Below are 20,396 nucleotides of genomic sequence, written 5' to 3'. Positions count from 1 at the left end.
TTAAAAAATAGGAAAGAATTAAAAACTTTCAAGAACAGTCACACAATTTGTTTAGAGCATTACGAATTATTGCAGGTACTGTGCTGTGGCTAGTCCAGTCACTACAAACTTCATGGGCTATTAACTGCTTTGTGATAAAAGTACGATTTGAGACCTAACCAAAAATTAGCATAAGAACTTTAAGATCCCAAGGAGAGTGGCTGAGAATTCCACAGGAAGGGAGAAAGGAAATAAAATGCACTTCATCGGGTTGATTCCCACTTAGCTCTTGATTGGGGGGGGGGGGGGATTACAAGATGATGGTCATTTAGAGGATGGAGGCATTGAGATGGTATGTATGGTATAGTCACTGAAGCCAAATAGTCATGTTTACCCTTGTGGAGGGCTTTGTGTATTAGAATAAGGACTTTGAAGTGCATTCTGTGTGCAATGGGAAGCCAGTAAAGTTGTTTCAATAGCAGAGTCACATGGCCCCACGTTCTGCATGACAGAGAATATGGGCGGTTGTGTTTTGCAAAGTTTGCAACTGTTTTAGATCTGATTTAGTTATACCGGTATAAACAATATTGCAATAATTGTACCGTAAGTTGATGAAAGCATAGAACAATATGCATAGAGTATCAAAGTCAAAACCTGATTTCATAACCAATGATATCTGTTGGAAAAAGGAAAAGGATGAGGGAATGGGACTTCATATATCACCTTTGTGTGGGTTTTGCAATTACATTCAAAGCAGTTTACATATTATGTACAGGGTACTTATTTGTACCAGTGGCAATGGAGAGTTAAGTGACTTACCCAGAGTCACAAAGCGCTACTCCTCCACTCTTGGGCTGTCAAAAAAGAATTGGGACATGAGTTGGAGGAGGTAAGGAACCAGTAACCCAGCAGGCTATAGTCTTCTCTAGGTTTAGAACAAGATGCTGAGTTTTCAGCCAAACAACCACATTATGCAAACAGAGGTGCAGAGGTTGAAGGTCAGGTAATTTGCGGTCAGTATAATGTACTAATTGGGTTTGTGACCTGGATTGGCAACTGCTTGGAAACAGGATACTGGGCTAGATGGACCATTTGCCTGACCCTTATGGCTACTCTTATGTACAAGTAGAATATTATCTGCATAATAATATGATAAAATCCCATGGGTCTGAATCAGGGTGGCTAGAGGACTAAGTAAAAGATTAGAGAGAGAGAAAGAGTCAAACCCTGAGGGACACCACAACCAAGAGAGTGCAAGGTTGAGTGCAAAAAGGAAACCTGGAAACTGCAATTTTGCAGATAAGATGCAAAACACTTTAGAACTGACCCGCCAATACCAAGTGAAGAAAGTCTGTTAGTCTATAGTAGTATTCTGTAACAGGGATTCTCAACCCAGTCCTCGGAACACACTTAGCCAGTCAGGTTTTCAGGATACCCACACTGTGAATATACATGAGAGAAATTGGTATGCATTGCCTCCAGTCTGTTCAAATCTGTCTCATGTGTATTCATTGTGGGTATCCTGAAAACCTGATTGGCTGGGTGTGTCGTGAGGACTGGGTTTTTTTTTGTTTTTTTTGTTACATTTGTACCCCGCGCTTTCCCACTCATGGCAGACTCAATGTGGCTTACATGGGGCAATGGAGTGTTACGATCCCTTGTTCTATAAAATATGCTCTACGTTCCTTTATAGAATACGCTCCTACCAGATATCCTCTGTGCGCTTATTTGTGGGCTCCCAGTTATAGAATTAACTCCTATATGCCTTACTGAAAATAAATAACTTGTTGCATTTTTGTTATCAGGCCTTACACTTAACTTGCTGAGAAATGTAGTTATATGTACTTTTAGTCTGTATGCACTTGCTCTAAATAACTAATGGTATGACAGAAGGAGTGCATAGGAGAAAGGTAAACTTTACTTACTAGCAATGACTCATGTTCTTAATTCATTCAAAGAAGTAATCAGATTCAATGCAGTGGCAGAAGTTTAATAGTGCTAATTAGTCCTATTAAGGTCTGCAAACATTAGAGAATCCACAACTTGAATGAGGTTCAATCGTTTACCTTTATGGCAGGCCTTTGAAGTTATATTATCCTGCTATATTCATGCTCATTTTTGCAAAACTTTAAAATGATCAGCCATTTACAACTAGCAGAACTTTCATACATCTTCAAAATTATTTCTGTAAAACCTTCAACATAAAATGTACTACACTCTGAAATGACCCGATTGTTTTAATGCACCAATCTCTCTTTATATATCAACTCACTTAGGGCTTTTTTACAAATCTATGCTAGTGATTCCCGCGCAAAAAATGAGAGGAGGCCCATAGGAACTGAATGGGCTTCATTTGCCGCACCGAGAATCGGTAGCACGGCTTTGTAAAAGAAGTCCTTAATATACTTACAATATAATGGAATTCCTGTTTGGGGGCCTGAATTCAGTAGGCCGAGTGGACATTCAGTATCATAGAAATGTGACCCCATGTTCTTTCCATATTGTCACAGTGTCTGGGAGGCATAAGTAAAGCCAGCCATTCAAAAGTAGAAATTACTGCAAAGCACTATAAACAAATTGAAAATGTATTACTTTTGATGTGAATTAAGAAGGTGTCTTGAGTCTTCAGAAAAACTGACCCAAATATCAAAAACAATAGAAATTATAACAAACTGAAAAGTAAGGCAAAATAAATGCAAGTTTGACTAGGTAGTTTTTCCATAGGAGTGATGTCCTGAAAAACAGGAGAAAGGGAGGGAGGGAGGGGGGCCGGAGCTGGCCAAAGTTTTGTGATTTTGCCTACAGTTTTGTGATTTTTAATGCAGGGGGGAGCGGGGAGCTGCGGTGACCTCAGGGGGGGGGGGCAAGGACGCTCCTGACGAGCTTTTTTGCCCCTTCCCTCCCGATTTTTTTTTTTTTTTACATTACAGTTTGGAAGCTGGGCAGCCCTAACGAGAGGGTACAACCTCTTGTTAGCTTTCCGGTGGTTTTCTAGCGTTAGGGCAAGCGGTAAACTTTGATGCATCTCATTGCAATAGGGTTTCTACACAATTTGCTCATCTGCATTCCGTTTTCGTTTGCTGCTACCATCGTCGGAAAAAGGCCTTTAATGCATGTCACGGTTTAAAACTTGTTTGTTAAAGGGTTGTAAAAGGGTCGTTAAAGTTTAGTGCATCTGGGCCCTTGGTACAGTAGTTTACTATAGCATCTGAAGATCAAGAGCATATGAGGCACCACAAGCTCTGGTCATACAATTAGTTGCCTTAGAATGGAGGGCTACAGCTGATTTTTCCATGTTACAGAGCTTGTGGTGCCTCATATGCTCTTGATACAATTAGATTTGAGAACACAAAAATAGAGAAAGAAGATTGTTGGTGGCTGAGAAGAATCAAAGAGGTAATAGAGATAGCAAGACACCCAAATAACTTCAATGGAGACAAAAGACTCATCTTAGACGAAGCATGGCAACCAGTCATTCTAAAGAAATTTAGTGCAAAAAGGACTGGCGCTGAGGACAAACATTTTTTCCCCTTCCCATAGTTTCAGAATATAACCTGCAGAAATTCCTCCCCCCTCCAGAAGCAGAACTCTGCCAGAATGAAACCAATGAATATTCACACCAAAATTCAAATTTGTGACCAATGGACTTTCCTGACAAAATTCAAATTTGTGACCAACAGACTTTCCCGCCTCAATTTTGCAAAGCAGACATATTGTTTCAGAAAAAGTGCACCGTCTTTCCCAGTAATGCAATCGTGTGTGAAATGACATGTATGTGCAGGCTGTCACACATGAGTGTACCGTCGCACATGTGGGCAAGATTGGGAAGAGTATGCACTCTTCTCTGAAAGTTTGCACCCCCTTTGTAAATAGTGTGCAGTGTTTGCAAAGAGGGTGCAGTATTTTGAAGACTAACCAAAACAAACAATGCTGCATACGGCATGGGAAATGAAACAAAATGAAAATTTGCGGGCTACAGTCTGAACGTATTCTTTCCCTGTATTCCATGCCCCTGCTGTCTCACCTTTTGTTACCTTTGGCAAGTCTTTACTACCCAACACTGATCAGCACTTTGTTAATTAATTAGACAGTGTTTCATAGGACAGTGATTGGATGTAGTCAGGGCCAGATTAACACTATATTGGGCCCTAGGCAAACATATATTTGGGCTCCCCCTCCCCACCAGGAACCCCACCATCATTTCACCTCTTCAGAAGTAGCAAGGAAAAGTGCAGAGCCTAGCTGTGAGTATGATATCAGTAATGGTTTGTGAGTGAGCATGGGGACTATGCAAGTTCATGCTTTGAATAGAGAGGCTTAATGGTTAGAGCTGGGGAGCTGCCAAGTTACCCATTCCATGAAGGAAATCCTGAGCCAGTTCTGGATTTCTGCAGCCCTATAATGGTACATTAGGGAACCCAAAGTGCTGATTTCAACTGGTGGCATCAGGGACTACATAGAGAACATTGAATTGGAATACAAGTTCAAAACCAGGACTGGCCAAAAAGTCTCCCTCCTGTAACTAAGTAACTTGGCAGCTCTTAGTAATGGGCTAAAAACCAGGGAAGCTGGACAAGTCATTTTAACTCTCCATTGCCACTGGTACAAAACCAGAAATTAGAAGGGTGGACTGCCTGAAAGAGTGAGATTTAAGGGCAATGTGTCCAAGATATAAATTTACAAAGTTTACATATGAAAAAGGTTCACAACTGGAAAAGGCAAAATAAAATGTTAGGGTTTTTTTTTTTTTTTATGCTTCTGAAAGAATATTGGCAGAGTACAGGCAGTATTAGCACAGCGTTCAAAGGAATTTGCCCAAGTAGTTTAATAGTTAACAGGGTAAGCTCCCTGGGCTGAAAATTTCTCTTCACTGAACTTCTTCATTCCAGCCCAGATTTTCAAAGGGAAGCTTTATTTATATGAGCCTGTCCTCACCAGATACAGGGAAGCATACACAAATACACTTTCTAGCTCTCTTTTTTAGTGCTGTCTTGCTGCTCATGTGCTCATTCAGACAGTGCTCCCACCCCCTACCAGGTCTGCCTACCATCATGTAAAATTCTGGCATTTGTTGCCAGGTTTTTTTTCCCCTCAGCTGACCCTTCACACTTTCCCCCCTTCTTCAGTCCTATTCCTTGCAACAATCTCCTCCCCCTCCACAGAACACTCAGTGGTTCTCTCCAAAGACCCTGTGCAGAGCAGCTCAGCTCACCTTCCCAGACAGCCCTTGCAGCTCACTTCCTCCTTCCTGTGACTAGACTAGAAGACTTCCCATTGGCTGGATTCTACCATAGCTTCTGCACTGGAAGGGGGGAATATTGGAGAGCTATAGTGAGCTATACTCTGAAAAAGCACCACACAGCCATCCTTCTGGCTTGAAAACAGGTAGATTACAAATGTTTAGAATCCTGAAAACAATCCAGTTGGAAATCCTAGTCTTCCGAGTACATCTGACAGGGCCCCCCTAAACTTTTGGGCCCAAGGCACATGCCTAGTTTGCCTATGCCTTAATCTTCTCTTCTCTGGATGTAGTCAGTTGTTGATGACAGTGATACTGTTTTTTAAAATTATTATTATTTTTAGACTTGTAGTGACCCCTTACCGCTCACTCTTCTGGGACTACTGCCAACCCAACATAGCTGGGGGCTTTTTTACCCACTGCATTAAAAAGGGCCCTGGCGCATGGGAAGAATTGGCCCCCACCACTAGCGCAGGGCCCTTTTCCCCGCAGCTTGGTAAAGGACCCCTCAGTATTTTATAGACTTCTGTCTTATCTTCTTCAGCTGTCTCGTCTCCAAGCTAAATAGCCCTAGCCATCCCATCCCCTTTATCATTTTTGTTACCCTTTCTCTGTACCTTTTCTAATACCGCAATATATTTTTTTGAGATGCGATGACCAAAATTACACACGCTATTTGAGGTGCAATTGCACCGTGGAGTGAAACAAAGCAGGGGCGTAGCCAGACACCCAATTTTGGGTGGGCCTGGGCCCAAGATGGGTGGGCAGAAGAACCCCACCCCATCCCATAGGTGATTTGGTCTCTCCTCTCACCTGCATTCCATATGGTCTCTCAAATATCCCCCCTCTCCTGCAAACCTTTTAAATTTCAGATTTTCACCGGCAGTGAGGAGCAACTAATACACACTACTCATGTAGGCCCCACATCCTTCCCACTGATGCAGCTTCCTGTTTCCGCATAGGCGGGAATATGTCAGAGGGAAGGCTGTGGGGCCAGTTTAAGCAGTATGTATCAGTCGCTGCTTTCTGCAAGCGAAGATCTACTATTTATAAGGTATGCAGGAGGGACAGTTGTTGGGAGTTTTCAGCTTGGGAATCTCTACTGTCCACATCATAGGTGTGCTGCTACTGGTGGGCCTGAGCTCACCATTCCTTTCCTAATAATTCCTAACATTCTATTTGCTTTCTTATCCACCGCTGCACACTGAGCAGAGGGTTTCAACCTATCATCAACAATGACACCTAGTTCCTTTCCCTGGGTGGTGACCTCTAATATGGAACTTTGCATCATGAAGCTATAGTTTTGGTTTCTCTTTCTTGCAACACTTTCCACTTGCCCATATTAAATGCCATTTGGATGCCCAGTCTCCTACTCTTGTAAGTTCCTCTTTTTCACAATCCTCTTGTGATTAAACAACTTTGAATAACTTTGCATCATCAGCAAATTTAGGGGTCCTTTTACAAAGGTGATCTAGCGTTTTTAGCAAGTGCGTTAAATGTGCGTATGCTAAATGCTAGAAACGCCTATATATTCCTATGGGCGTCTCTAGCATTTAGCACACGCTAATCAGTGCGCGCTAAAAATGCTAGCAAGCCTTTGTAAAAGGACCCCTTAATTACCTCTCTCGTTAGTCCCATCTCTTGCTCATTTATAAATACGTTAAAAAGCAGCAATCCCAGCACAGACCCTTGGGGAACCCCACTATCTACCCTTCTCGACTGAGAATGTGCGCTAAGAAATGCACATCTCTAGAATTTGCATAAGAGACTACCATGAAAAGTTATTCCTGCAAATCCAACTTCTGCAGAATGACTTCTCAAAAGTAAGCTTCACCTGGAAAATAGTGCAAAACACCAGAATCTTGGTGACATTTTTGTATTTTGCACTATTTTTGCTAGAAGCCCACTGTTGCCGTCATTTCCCTCTTTAGCACATCAGCCTCATGCTTCTTAAATTGCAGTCAGTATTGTATTTGTCAGACCGTACAGTGAGTTTGCCAGAAAATTAGATCTCCATTCTACACATTAGCAAGAAAATGGTAAAAAAGAGGATAAATTAATTTCGCCATTAAGTGGTTTTTCGTAAGTTAAATATATTTTAAATATATACTTAACCATACTTATAACTGCATATTATGAAACTGTACATATTTAGGGCTCCTTTTACAAAAGTGTGCTAATGGATTTAAAAGCACTAATGATTAGCATGCATTAAATGCTAAGAAGCCCATAGGTATAAAATAGGCTTCATAGCATTTAGCACATGCTAATTATTAGAATGCGCTAAATCCGTTAGCGCACTTTTGTAAAAGAACTCCTAAAACCTTTTACCTTTGTAGTCAGAAACTTAAGGTAGTGTAGTAGATTTGTAAGGGAAAAAATACATGCTGTGTATTTAGGATATGAGAATGGATTTCATTTGAATATATTCCTTTTTCCATAGCATAAACAGTGGGGCAAATCAACTAAGGCTTTTCTCCTGTTTTTCATCTACAAGAAAAAAATATGTAATCAGGCCTTTACTGCTATGACTATTTTTCATCAGGTAGAGTTTGACCTTGGAGTTTTCTGCACTAACAGGAAGTTTGCTTATCCTGAGAAGGGATATTCAGAGGGGAAAGAACACAAATCGAGCGGCACTTCATCAGCTAAGAAAGAGGGAAAAAAAATTCTTAGATATTCTTTAATAAAAAGGAATACAGCTCTGAATAGGATTGTTCAGTAAGATGTTCTATATTATGTATTCTTCAAGATTCACTTGAAGATACAAGAGTCTAGAGAGTGAAATCTCCCCCGAAGGCACACATCAGAGCAAGAACTGAATTGCAAATAGACATTGAGAAACCTTCTCATCCGCCTTTTATTCAGAGACTGAGAATGCAGCCTTGACCCAGCCATCACATTTTGACTGTCATAATCCTGGCATGAAATGACAAACTCATAGAAATGTAAGCATTGTTATCACTAAATCTCCTGTGCTTGAACTCTCCATATTTGATAGCCTACATCCGAATCTAGCTGTAGAAGAACTCATATATTTAACATTCTGAAAATTGTCAAGTAAACAGTGACCTTAAAGTAAAAGCTCATGAAACAGAAAAGCGAAACAGACACATTCTTTCAGATTAGACAAGAAGGGTGTTTCAGAGAATGAGAGTTGATTTGATGGTCAAGAACCAGATGTATGAAACCTGGGGCCTCAGATTTAAATGTTGTCACCACCACCACTTACTACTACTACTACTATTTAGCATTTCTATAGCGCTACAAGGCATACACAGCGCTGCACAAACATAGAAGAAAGACAGTCCCTGCTCAAAGAGCTTACAATCTAATAGACAAAAAATAAATAAAGTAAGCAAATCAAATCAATTAATGTGAACGGGAAGGAAGAGAGGAGGGTAGGTGGAGGCGAGTGGTTACAAGTGGTTACTAGTCAAAAGCAATGTTAAAGAGGTGGGCTTTCAGTCTAGATTTAAAGGTGGCCAAGGATGGGGCAAGACGTAGAGGCTCAGGAAGTTTATTCCAGGCGTAGGGTGCAGCGAGACAGAAGGCGCGAAGTCTGGAGTTGGCAGTAGTGGAGAAGGGAACAGATAAGAAGGATTTATCCATGGAGCGGAGTGCACGGGAAGGGGTGTAGGGAAGGACGAGTGTGGAGAGATACTGGGGAGCAGCAGAGTGAATACATTTATAGGTTAGTAGAAGAAGTTTGAACAGGATGCGAAAACGGATAGGGAGCCAGTGAAGGGTCTTGAGGAGAGGGGTAGTATGAGTAAAGCGACCCTGGCGGAAGATGAGACGGGCAGCAGAGTTTTGAACCGACTGGAGAGGGGAGAGGTGACTAAGTGGGAGGCCAGCAAGAAGCAGATTGCAGTAGTCTAAACGAGAGGTGACAAGGGTGTGGATGAGGGTTTTGGTAGAGTGCTCGGAAAGAAAGGGGCGGATTTTACGGATGTTGTAAAGAAAGAAACGACAGGTCTTGGCGGTCTGCTGGATATGAGCAGAGAAGGAGAGAGAAGAGTCAAAGATGACCCCAAGGTTTCGAGCTGAGGAGACAGGGAGAATGAGAGAGCCATCAACAGAAATAGAAAACGGGGGGAGCGGGGAGGTGGGTTTGGGGGGGAAAATGAGAAGCTCGGTTTTGGTCATATTTAATTTCAGGTGGCGTTGAGACATCCAGACAGCAATGTCAGACAAGCACGCTGAAACTTTGGTTTGGATGCAAGGTGAGATATCAGGGGTAGAAAGGTAGATTTGGGAGTCATCAGCATAGAGATGGTAGGAAAAGCCATGGGATGAGATTAATGAACCAAGGGAAGAAGTGTAGATAGAAAAGAGGAGGGGACCAAGAACAGAACCCTGAGGTACGCCGACAGGCAGAGGGATAGAAGTAGAAGAGGATCCACCAGAGTGAACACTAAAGGTGCGGAGGGAGAGGTAGGAAGAGAACCAGGAAAGGACAGAGCCCTGGAATCCAAGTGAGGACAGGGTATCGAGAAGTATGCTGTGATCGACAGTGTCAAAAGCAGCGGAAAGATCAAGAAGAATGAGGATGGAATATTGACCTCTGGATTTAGCCAGTAATAGGTCATTGGAGACTTTAGTAAGCGCAGTTTCGGTTGAGTGGAGAGGGCGAAAACCAGATTGTAATGGGTCAAGAATAGCATGTGAGGAGAGAAAATCAAGGCAGCGGCGGTGAACAGCACGCTCAAGTAATTTGGAGAGAAAAGGAAGGAGGGAGATGGGTCGGTAATTAGAGGGACAAGTAGGGTCAAGTGAAGGCTTCTTAAGGAGAGGTGTGACCACAGCATGTTTAAAGGCAGCAGGGACAGTTGCAGTGGAAAGTGAGAGGTTGAGAATGTGACAGATAAAAGGAATAAGAGTAGGAGAGATGGCATTAAGAAGGTGGGTAGGAATGGGATCAGAGGAACAGGTGGTACATTTTGAGGAAGAAAGGAGAAGTGTAGTTTCCTCAATAGTAACTTCAGGAAAGGAGGAAAGGGAATGAGGGGAAGGAGAGAGAGGGGGACGGACTAGTGGAGGGAGAGGTGGTGAGGTAGAGAAAGCAAGGTTTATCTTTTGAACCTTGTTGTGAAAGAATTCAGCAAGGGTCTGAGGAGATAATGAAGGGGGAGTTGGGGGAGGGGGCACCTTGAGGAGAGAGTTCAATGTGGTGAAGAGAAGTCGAGGATTAGAGCCAAGAGAGTTGGTCAGTTGAATATAATAATCCTGTTTGGCACGTAAAAGAGCAGATTGGAAGGAGGTCAGCATGAACTTAAAGTGTAAGAAATCAGCAAGGGCCCGAGATTTCCGCCAGAGGCGTTCGGCGGAGCGGGTACAGGAACGTAGGTAGCGGATATTAGAAGTCAGCCAAGGTTGGGGTTTTGTACGCCTTACAGGGCGGGTCATCAAAGGTGCAAGAGTGTCTAAGGCAGAGGATAGAGTATTGTTGTAAGAAGAAACAGCCTCGTTGACAGACGTGGATGGTGCCACAGTAGAGAGGAGGTTAGAAACATGGGAGGATAGAGATGAAGGGCCTTAATTTAGGGCCTGTCCATTATGTTGGTAATTCTATAACAGGGCACTGATATTTAATACCAAGAAGAAACCTACTTGGAGCCTATTCTATTAAGGAAAGTATGTCAAATTTGCGCTTATATTTTAGAGCTGGTATAAATGCTCACGCCTAGATGTTAAAAATGCACAAAGATTGTGTGGCATTCCATAATTTATAAGTGTAACTGTGTGCCTTGCCCACCCTCCAACCATGTTTATGCCCACCTTCAAAGTACTTGTAACCCTGGTAAGGGAACTATGCACCTGGGAGCTTTTTCTGAAGTCCACTGCAGTGCCCCCTAGGGTGCCCGGTTGGTGTCCTGGCATGTCAGAGGGACCAGTGCACTACGAATGCTGGCTCCTTCCATGACCAAAGGGCTTGGATTTGGTAGTTTCTGAGATGGGCGTCCTCAGTTTCCATTATCGCTGAAAATCAGAAACGACCAAGTCTAAGGACGACCATCTCTAAAGTCAACCTAAATTTCCAGATTTGGGCGTCCCCGACCGAATTATCGAAACGAAAGATGGACGTCCATCTTGTTTCGATAATACGGGTTTCCCCACCCCTTCACGGGGATGTCCTGCGAGGACATCCTCAGAAGAACTTGGGCGTCCCTTTCGATTATGCCCTTCTTTGTCTCTCCCCTGCTGGAGCCTCTGAGCATTCTGTGCTCACTAATACCGGCACTGGTCTGGCATTAGTGAGTGCCTCTAGCGCTGGCGTTACATTTTGAACATCGGCCTGCAGGAACATTAACTGCTAGTCAGAATGCAATGATCAACCAATTGACCCTGAAAGGACCCCAGTATAGCCACCGCTGCCCTCACACCCATATCTCACTAAAAGCCTGCTAATTACTTGCTCTACCTGTAAATTAGTTGTTGTAACAAAACTACTCACTCCAGTACTACCAAAGGTCTGAGTAAACAAGTAAACTTTCAGACACTTTTTCAATTTCAAATAATCCGATCCTGTTCACAAAGAAACTTTTAATGAATTCTTAAAAAACATGATCACGCAGAAAGCAATGGATGATACATTGCTGAGTCTCACTTCAGTCACAGAGGGTGTAACTAACTTTTTGTGTCTTTAGATGCAAATTAACAACAGACTCACATATCTTCGGTGCTTTTTTTCTGAAAGATGGTGAAAAATCGATTGCCTAATTTAAGTTCATAAGCATCGCCCTACTGGCACAGAATGAAGTCCATTGATTTCCAGGTCACAAGTACCTGGTATTACATAGGAGCCAACGTTTCAAAATTATTGGGGGTGCTAAGCCCAATGGAAATAACCCCTCCCTGGACACATACAAGGAATTTTCTTAATATTGGGGGTGCTCAAGCACCCACAGCACCCACAGAGTCGGCTCCTATGCGCTGGTAAGAGCCCAAAAGAGTAAAACAGATTTTAAGTCTATCTTAATAATGGTTTATGGACTTTTGTTTTAGGAACTTGTCCAAACCTTTTGTAAATCCTGTTAAGCTAACTGCTTTCTATCACATTTTCTGGCAACAAATTCCAGAGTTTAATTACATGATGAGTGAAGAAATATTTTCTCCAATTTGTTTTAAATTTACTACTTAGGAGCTTTATTATGTGCCTCCTAGTCCTTGTATTTTTCGAAAGAGTAAACAAGCAATTCACGCCTACCTGTTCTACACTACTCAGTGTATTATAGACCTATACCATATCTCCTCTCAGCCATCTCTTCAAACTGAAGATCCCTAGCCTCTTTAGCCTTTTCTCATAGGAAGTCATGCCTTAATCCCTCCAGTGGTTATCTGGTCATTTAGATGCTGGGCTCGATGGACCCTTGGTCTTTTCCCAGTGTGGCATTACTTATGTACTTTTGTGACTTAGGCGTGATTAAAACAGTTCTAGACCAAAGCACCTAACTTTTAGCCCTGAACGTTTTTGCTTTGTTCCATTAAGGCAGAAAAACATCCGAGTTTTGGGAATGCCCATATCCCACCCCCAACACGCCCCCTTGTGATTTGCACACACTGCAGAGAAAAATTTCTCAAATCCAAGTTTCAAAGATCGTGATTTGGATGTTTTTTGGAGAAAAATGACCAGATGCCACTTTCCTGCTTATAATCGAACGAGAAAAACGCCCAAGTTCCGACCTAAATCGGGAGATGGACGTTTATCTCACAAAACCGAATAAATCGGTATAATGGAAAGCCGATTTTGGACGTTTTCAACTGCACTCCATCGCGCAAGTGTACAAAGTTGACGGGGGCGTGTCAGAGGTGTGGCGAAGGCGGGACTGGGGCATGGTTATCACCCGAACAGAGATGGGCGCCTTTCGCCGATAATGGAAAAAAAGTATGCGTTTGTAGCTAGAATTTAGGGCACTTTTCCTGGACCCTGTTTTTTCACGAATAAGGCCCCAAAAAGTGCCCTAAATGACCAGATTACCCCCAGAGGGAATTGGGGATGACCTCCCCTGACTCCCCCAGTGGTGACTAACCCCCTCCCACCACAAAAAATGATGTTTCACAACTTTTTATTTTCACCCTCAAATGTCATACCCACCTCCCTGGCATCAGTATGCAGGTCCCTGGAGCAGTTGTTAGGGGGTGCAGTGGACTTCAGGCAGGTGGACCCAGGCCCATCCCCCCCTAACTGTTACAATTGTGCTGCTTAATGCTTATTAGTCGTCCAACTCCCCAAACCCACTGTACCTACATGTAGGTGCCCCCCTTCACCCCTTAGAGCTATAGTAATGGTGTAGACTTGTGGGCAGTGGGTTTTGAGGGGGATTTGGGGGGCTCAACACACAAGGGAAGGGTGCTATGCACCTGGGAGCTCTTTTACCTTTTTTTTTGTTTTTGTAAAAGTGCCCCCTGGGGTGCCCGGTTGGTGTCCTGGCATGTGAGGGGGACCAGTGCACTACGAATCCTGGCCCCTCCCACGAACAAATGCCTTGGATTTATTCGTTTTTGAGCTGGGCGCTTTCATTTTCCATTATCGCTGAAAAGCAAAAACACCCAGCTCACAAATTGTCGAATAAAACATGGACGTCTATTTTTTTTTAAAAATACGGTTCGGTCCGCCCCTTCACAGACCCGTTCTCGGAGATAAACGCCCATGGAGATAGACGTTTTCGTTCGATTATGCCCCTCTGTATGTGTCATTTATGCAGTTAATTGCTGCTGAATATTGGTTACGTGGCTCCTGGTGATTTAAGCAGGCCTGCCCACTTAAATTGCTTTGAATATCAGCCAGGTAGTCTCTATTTTTCTATATAAAAAATTTGTAATAATAACAGAACAGTTTTAGGTCCCAGTTTATGATTTTAAAAGGCATCTCTGGGTAGGTGTTATAACTTGAACAAGAATGGGAAAGGGTGGCGATTAAAAAGCAAAGCACTAGGAATTAAATCTAGTGACACGACCATCTGTATCCAGATCATTTGGTGAAACAATAAAAGGAAAAGCAACCTTTGCACCAAGCAAAAGCAACACACAAACAGCAAAGGTGATAAGAAAAGCCCCAAAAGAATGGTGTGGTGCAGAACTTTATTAATTGGTATCAGTGACTCTACACACGAGCTGTGTTTTGGCCATAAGGCCTGCCTCAGGACTCTACGAAAAATCAAAACACATCAGTAAAAAACAATATGTATGTATACAATAGGTACTTGAAAAATGAATACATAAAGAATGCAGAAGACCAATAATTAGATTTAACAAATGAAACATCCAAACTTATACATTAAAGGATAAAAACCCACCAAAGTATAACAAACTACTGGAGAGAAGAGAGCATATATGAAAAACAAACAAAATATATATGCATATATTTGAAAAATGAAAAACAATACTATATCTATTTATCTATCTATATAGTATAAATAATATATTTACATACCATTACCTGACAATTACACAGTGGTCTAATCATTTGGCAACATTTCCCTGTTATGATCAGTTCTTCACAGTCCAAAAATATTTGATGTTTAATATGTGTTGTGACATTGCAGGTGTTCAGAACAAGTGGTCCATAATGATCTTCCTACCACCAGTATCATAATGTGCTTTGTGGATGAAGTATGGTCTACTCTTCAACGATCTGTTCATAGTGTCCTGAATCGATCTCCTCCCCATCTTTTAAAAGAGATCATTCTAGTGGATGACTTCAGTACAAAAGGTCAGTATAATATTCTTCATGGCCATGAACAGATGTTAAATTTACTTTTCTGTGCCAGTTTGAAACATTCTTATGAAAGAACATAGAAAATCCATAATCATTCTAACAAATACCTATTAAGAAAGTACTGGTGGAGTGACTATTGACACCAATCAGGAGAACTTTATAGTATAGACGTTCAGAACAAATGATTTGAAGGAAAAATTCTCTCTGCTGGAGCAGTTTAAATTCACATCAGAGTTTACAGTGTATGATGATGATGATGTATTCACTCTACCAAAGTACCAGATTTATTTTAAACTAGTAAAAAAGGCCCATTTCGGTATGAAAGGAAACGGGCACTAGCAAGGTTTTCCTCCCCCCCCCTCCCTCGCTCTCTCCCTCTGTCCCCTCCAAGTCCCACGGCCCCCTTTCTTCCCTTCAGATTTCCATTGCTTCCTCCCTCCCTCTGTCACTCCTTCACTCTGTCCTCCCTCCAACTTCCAGTCCCCCCTCCCTTCCTCCCTCTGTCATTCTCCTTCGCTGTGTCCTCCCTCCAAGTGCCAGTCCCCCCATCCCCCAATGTGCACGTCAACCCCCCCTCCAAAATCGCCAATCCCCTTCTCTTACCGGGGTCCTGTCGGCAGCATTGAAGAGCGAGCAGGCTCAGTGAGTCTACTGCCTTTCCATTTCTTCGCTCTGAGCTCTGACACTGGTCCCGCCCTCATTTCCTGTTTCCCCAAGGGCGGGACCAGAGTCAGAGCTCAGAGCGAATAGAAGAGAAGGCAGCAGACTCGCTGAGCCTGCTTGCTCTTCAATGCTTCTGCCGGGACCCTGGTAAGAGGAGGAGGGGGGTAGGGAGCCTCCTGCACGCAGGGATGCCGCTTTCGACAGGTTTTTTTTTCGCTTGTGTTTCAGCTGTTCCTGTGGGACCACAGGAACAGCTGAATCAGAAGGTCATGACGTCACTCTGATCTACCGACGGAAGCAGACCACATCCGAGGGAGCCACAGTCCCAGGCAGCGTTCGAACGTTGGAGGTGAGAGTTATTATATAGGATGTGTGGAACAGTGTGGGTGATTACTTAGATGATTTGGCTAAACTATTTCAATAATTCTTTTTTATATGTATTTATAAACTTTTACAACAATAACCAAACAAAACATTTGTATAGAAATTGGCACAGTTTCAGAAATATATCTTTAAAGAGATAAAAGAAAATACAAATTTAAAAGAAAATTCACATAGCCTGACCCTTAATTCAGTCCACAATATATCCAAGGAGAGGCAAGAATCATAAAGCACATCTAGATTACCAGTCAACTCCAGTATTATAATTACTCTTGGGGTGAATTCTGCACAAAATGTTTTAAAATTCTGCTCTGTTTTAGTGTTTTTGTACATAATTTGCTCATGCTAAGGACCTGAAATTCTTTCCTCTTGTTTCCCTCCTCAAGCTTCAGTCTCCCCAGTTCCATCTCTCACTCCATCTGCAGTTCTCACTTCCTCTCAGCAAAACCACTAATTCTGCCCCCAAAGTCTTCTCCTGCTTGTAGTACCCAAACTCTCATTATCTCTCCCTCCAGGTATACACTCCTACCTCCTTATTCTTCCTCCCACCAGGTATACACCCCCACTTCTCATTCTTTCTCTTCCTCTGCTTGGTTATCGTATCTCTCCCCCCCTCCCCAAGGCACACCCTCAAGCTTGATCTTCCCCCCCCCAAACACACACACAAACACTAGTGTCATACTCTCAGCTTTTTCTGCCGCCTTTCCCACGCCATGTTACATATTCTGTTTTCTCTTCCCCCCCTCCCATCCCCATAGTACACCCTCATCTTTCTCTGCCCCCTCGCAAAAATCCAAATGGCACACTATCAGCTTTTGTTTCTCCTCATCCCGCCAAACCCCAGAGCACATGCTCATCTTACACTGTTGCTCTGCTCCCACTCCCCCTCTCCATGGCACATTCACCTTTGTCTGCTCCTGCCTTCCACCATCTCCATAGCACATTCACCTTAGTTTTGTCAGCTCACCTCCCTTACCATCCCCTTTTGTTTGCCCTCTAGCCAGGGCCGTGCCAACACAGTAAGCGAGGTAAGCACGGCAGGAGGGCGCCGTCCTCTGGGGGCGCCCCGCCACGCCATGCTTACCTCGCCCTCCCGCGTCCCAACTGCCCGCCCTCTTCTCCCCCCCCCCCAACAAGGTCCCTTTGAAATTGACCTCCGTCCGGCAGCGAAGGTGCAGCGTCAATGAAGGAGGCGGCGCTCCCGACGTCTCTACTAGTCTTCCCTTCGCTCAGTGTTCCGCCTTCTTCTGACGTCATTTCCTTGATGTCAGAAGAAGGCGGGACATTGAGCGAAGGGAAGACTAGTAGAGACGTCGGAAGCGCCGCCTCCTTCACTGACGCTGCGCCTTCGCTGCCGGAGAGAGGTAAATTTAAAAGGGATCTTGAGGGGGAGAAGAGGGTGGGCAGTTGGGACATGGGAGCGGGAGGGCAGCGATCATTTTCATGGGGGAGAGGGGGCGCGTGTACGCCAACTGTTCGTCTGCGGGGGGGCGGGGGGGCGGGGGGCGCCAACTGATCTCCTGCAGGGGGGCGCCACAGACCCTTGGCACGGCCCTGCCTCTAGCCTTCCCAATAGCACATTTGCCTTTGTTTGCTTCCCCCCCCCGGTCCCACCCCGTCCCACCATCTCCAATGCATATTCAACTTTGGCTGCATAAAAAGTCTGGTCTAAGCTGGAGGAAGTGACCTGATATGCAGGATTTCACTTCTTCCTGCTCCTCTTGCCATGCAGTCTCTGTGGGGAAGGGGGTGAGAGACTAGGGAGAGACTGAATGGATGCAGCTTCACAGAATTCTGCGGCACTGGGGAATTCTGTACAAATTCATCCAGGAGTATATAATAAGGTGTTCGTTAACCAGAAATCTCAACAGTAACAGCTGTAGAAGACTCACATGATATCTTGCTATTAAGGAAAGCTGACAATTAAGAAGGCTCAAGAAACACATATTTCACAGAATCAGTGGCGTTCCTAGGGGGGGCTGACACCTTGGGCGGATCGCCAATGCGCCCCACCCCCCGGGTGCAGCGCCCCCCCCCCCCCCCCCCCCGGCGAAAGGACACCCCACCCCCACCCCGGGTGCACGCCGCTGGGGGGGTGCCGCGCGCTGCTCAGCTTCGTTCATTTTCATGCTCCCTCTGCCCCGGAACAGGTTACTTCCTGTTCCGGGGCAGAGGGAGCATGGAAACGAACGAAGCTGACCGGCGCGCAGCACCCCCCCCCCCCCCCCCAGCGGCTTGCACCCGGGGCGGACCACCCCCACCCCTTGGTACGCCACTGCACATAATTCTACTTAATGAGTCATTTACTGGGACACTTATGAAAAAAACAATCCGGCTGATATTCAGCTGGTGCCAGGTAGTACGCTTTTCACCCGATGCCGGCGCTAAACCCAGATATTCAATGCGGTGCCATTTCCAGTGACCAGCATTGAATATCTGGGTTTTTTTTGGCAGGCTTAAACTTAACCGTCTATGTAATATTCAGCGATGGCCTGTTAAGTTTATAACGGCCAAAGATAGGTCTGCTATTTGGTTGGCCTGATTTGGCCGCCAAACTTAGCTGGCGATGCACTGAATATTTGCAGCTAGCCAGCTATATCACACTATATAGCCGGTTAGCCACTATGGAGGAGATTCTATATATAGCGCCTAAAAAATTGGTGCTGAAATCAGTGCCAACTAAGCGTATTCTATAATCGATGCCTAGAGTTAGGCGCCGATTATAGAATACGCTTAGTTCATATTTCAGTGCCTAAATCTATGTGCACCAACAAAAACTTGGTGTAAATCCCTTAATGTAGATTTAGGCGCAGTAGGCCATATTCTGTAACTAGGCTTGTAAATTTTGTTATGCCCACGAAATGCCCATTTCCCTGCCCGTAACCACACCCCTTTTGCCTGCACGCGTTAAAAGTTTGGTGCGTTAGAAATGTTTCGGGCTTCATTTATTCTTCATCCAACTTTTCAATCATATCAATAACATCCAGCAAATCCATCTCCTGGGCTGGATCTTGTTGTACCTCTGAAGCTTTTCTTTTAATGGAGAGATAATAAATCTGAGAAATAGGTGGTAGAGGCGCTTCAGGAACCTTAAGTACTTCCAGCAGATATCTTATAAGAAGAAACTAAAGAGAGACGTGGAAAATTAATAATTCCGAAATTGCAATTTCTAAATATATTTTCCAGTGCCTTTATTTTTATTTCTAAGATTGAGAGAACGAATTAACACTAACCTTAATATTTTTCATTGTTTTCTTTAGTACATTCTTCCTCCAGTTTTACTATTCGTAACTCATTCCCATGCTGTTTATCAAATAACTAGCCGTTGAGCCCGTTAAAACGGGCTGGTATTGGGGTTTTCGGAGGTCGACGCTGGCCCCCCCCTCCGCGTGGTCGCCACCGCTCCCTCCCCCGCGAGATCGCCGCTACCATTCCCCCCCACCCCCGGAGTTGCTGCCGCTGCCAGCCCTCCACCCGGCCCAGGCCCTCTCTCCACTACTGAACTTACATCCATTCGCCGGAACGCAGCAGGGCAGATCAGCTGAGCTGCCGTCGGCCTTCCTTCTCTGCCTGTGTCCTGCCCTTGTGTGACGTAACGTCAGCGAGGGCGGGGCACAGGCAGGGAAGGAAGGTGGACGGCAGCTCAGCTGATGTGCGTGTTGCGTTCCGGCGAATGGATGTAAGTTCAGTAATGGAGAAAGGGCCTGGGCCGGGTGGAGGGCTGGCGGCAGCAACACCGGGTGGGGGAGCGGTAGCGGTGACCTCGGGCGGGGGGTGCGGAGCGGTAGCGACCTCGGCGGCTTTGCGCAGTTTCCCTTTCTGTCCCGACCCCGTCATCACGTATTGACGTGGGGGGCGGGACAGAGAGGGAAGTCTCTACTGCGCATTTGCAAGTGAATCGGTCACACACCGTTTATATGTTTGATAGTTTTATTTGAGGAATCATAGCCTGACTGAAATCTAGCTTGCCAATTAGTCTGTATGGTGAAAGAACTCCATCAGGTCAAAGCAAACTCAAAAGCAGGAGGAGCATTAGGTTTTTCACTGCCAATACTCACAAATGTTGCTTTCAGTAATACTACTTCCATTAAAACAGATGCTTCAGGTCCAAGAAGGTGGAATGTAGGCTGACATGCTGTGTCCTGTCTCCTGTTTCCTTTGAGCTGTTTTTCCTATTGTAATGCCGAAGCATAGAGGGAAAGCAGCTGCACGGTCTTCTCTGCAACAGCGAACCACTACTGTTGGCCCAATGGATTCTTTCGCGAGACGGACTGGGTATACCGTAGTGTCAGAGAGTGGCTTGCTTGGGGCAACAGGAGGAGGAGAATCCATGGCGTCCTTTGGGCTGGATACCATGCTGAGCCCCGACCGGAAAACCCCTCCTCCACAACTGCAGGGCAGCAGCTCACCACT

The 20,396-nt window shown here is 44.5% G+C and overlaps 1 protein-coding gene across 1 annotated transcript in view; it reads left to right on the top strand.

The window, feature by feature from the left end:
- The window catches only part of GALNT5 (polypeptide N-acetylgalactosaminyltransferase 5), a 120,810-nt gene that overhangs the window by 20,934 nt on the left and 79,480 nt on the right, over nucleotides 1-20,396 (top strand). Inside the window, exon 2 of the mRNA XM_030210090.1 lies at nucleotides 14,767-14,933. Within this exon, the coding sequence (XP_030065950.1) occupies nucleotides 14,767-14,933 (167 nt within the window). The remainder of the gene's footprint in view (nucleotides 1-14,766; nucleotides 14,934-20,396) is intronic.

This window comes from Microcaecilia unicolor, chromosome 7, assembly GCF_901765095.1.
Source record: "Microcaecilia unicolor chromosome 7, aMicUni1.1, whole genome shotgun sequence".
Classification (NCBI taxonomy): Eukaryota; Metazoa; Chordata; class Amphibia; order Gymnophiona; family Siphonopidae; genus Microcaecilia; species Microcaecilia unicolor.
Note: the sequence above shows the minus strand (reverse complement) of the source record. Positions and strands in the feature narration are given on the sequence as shown.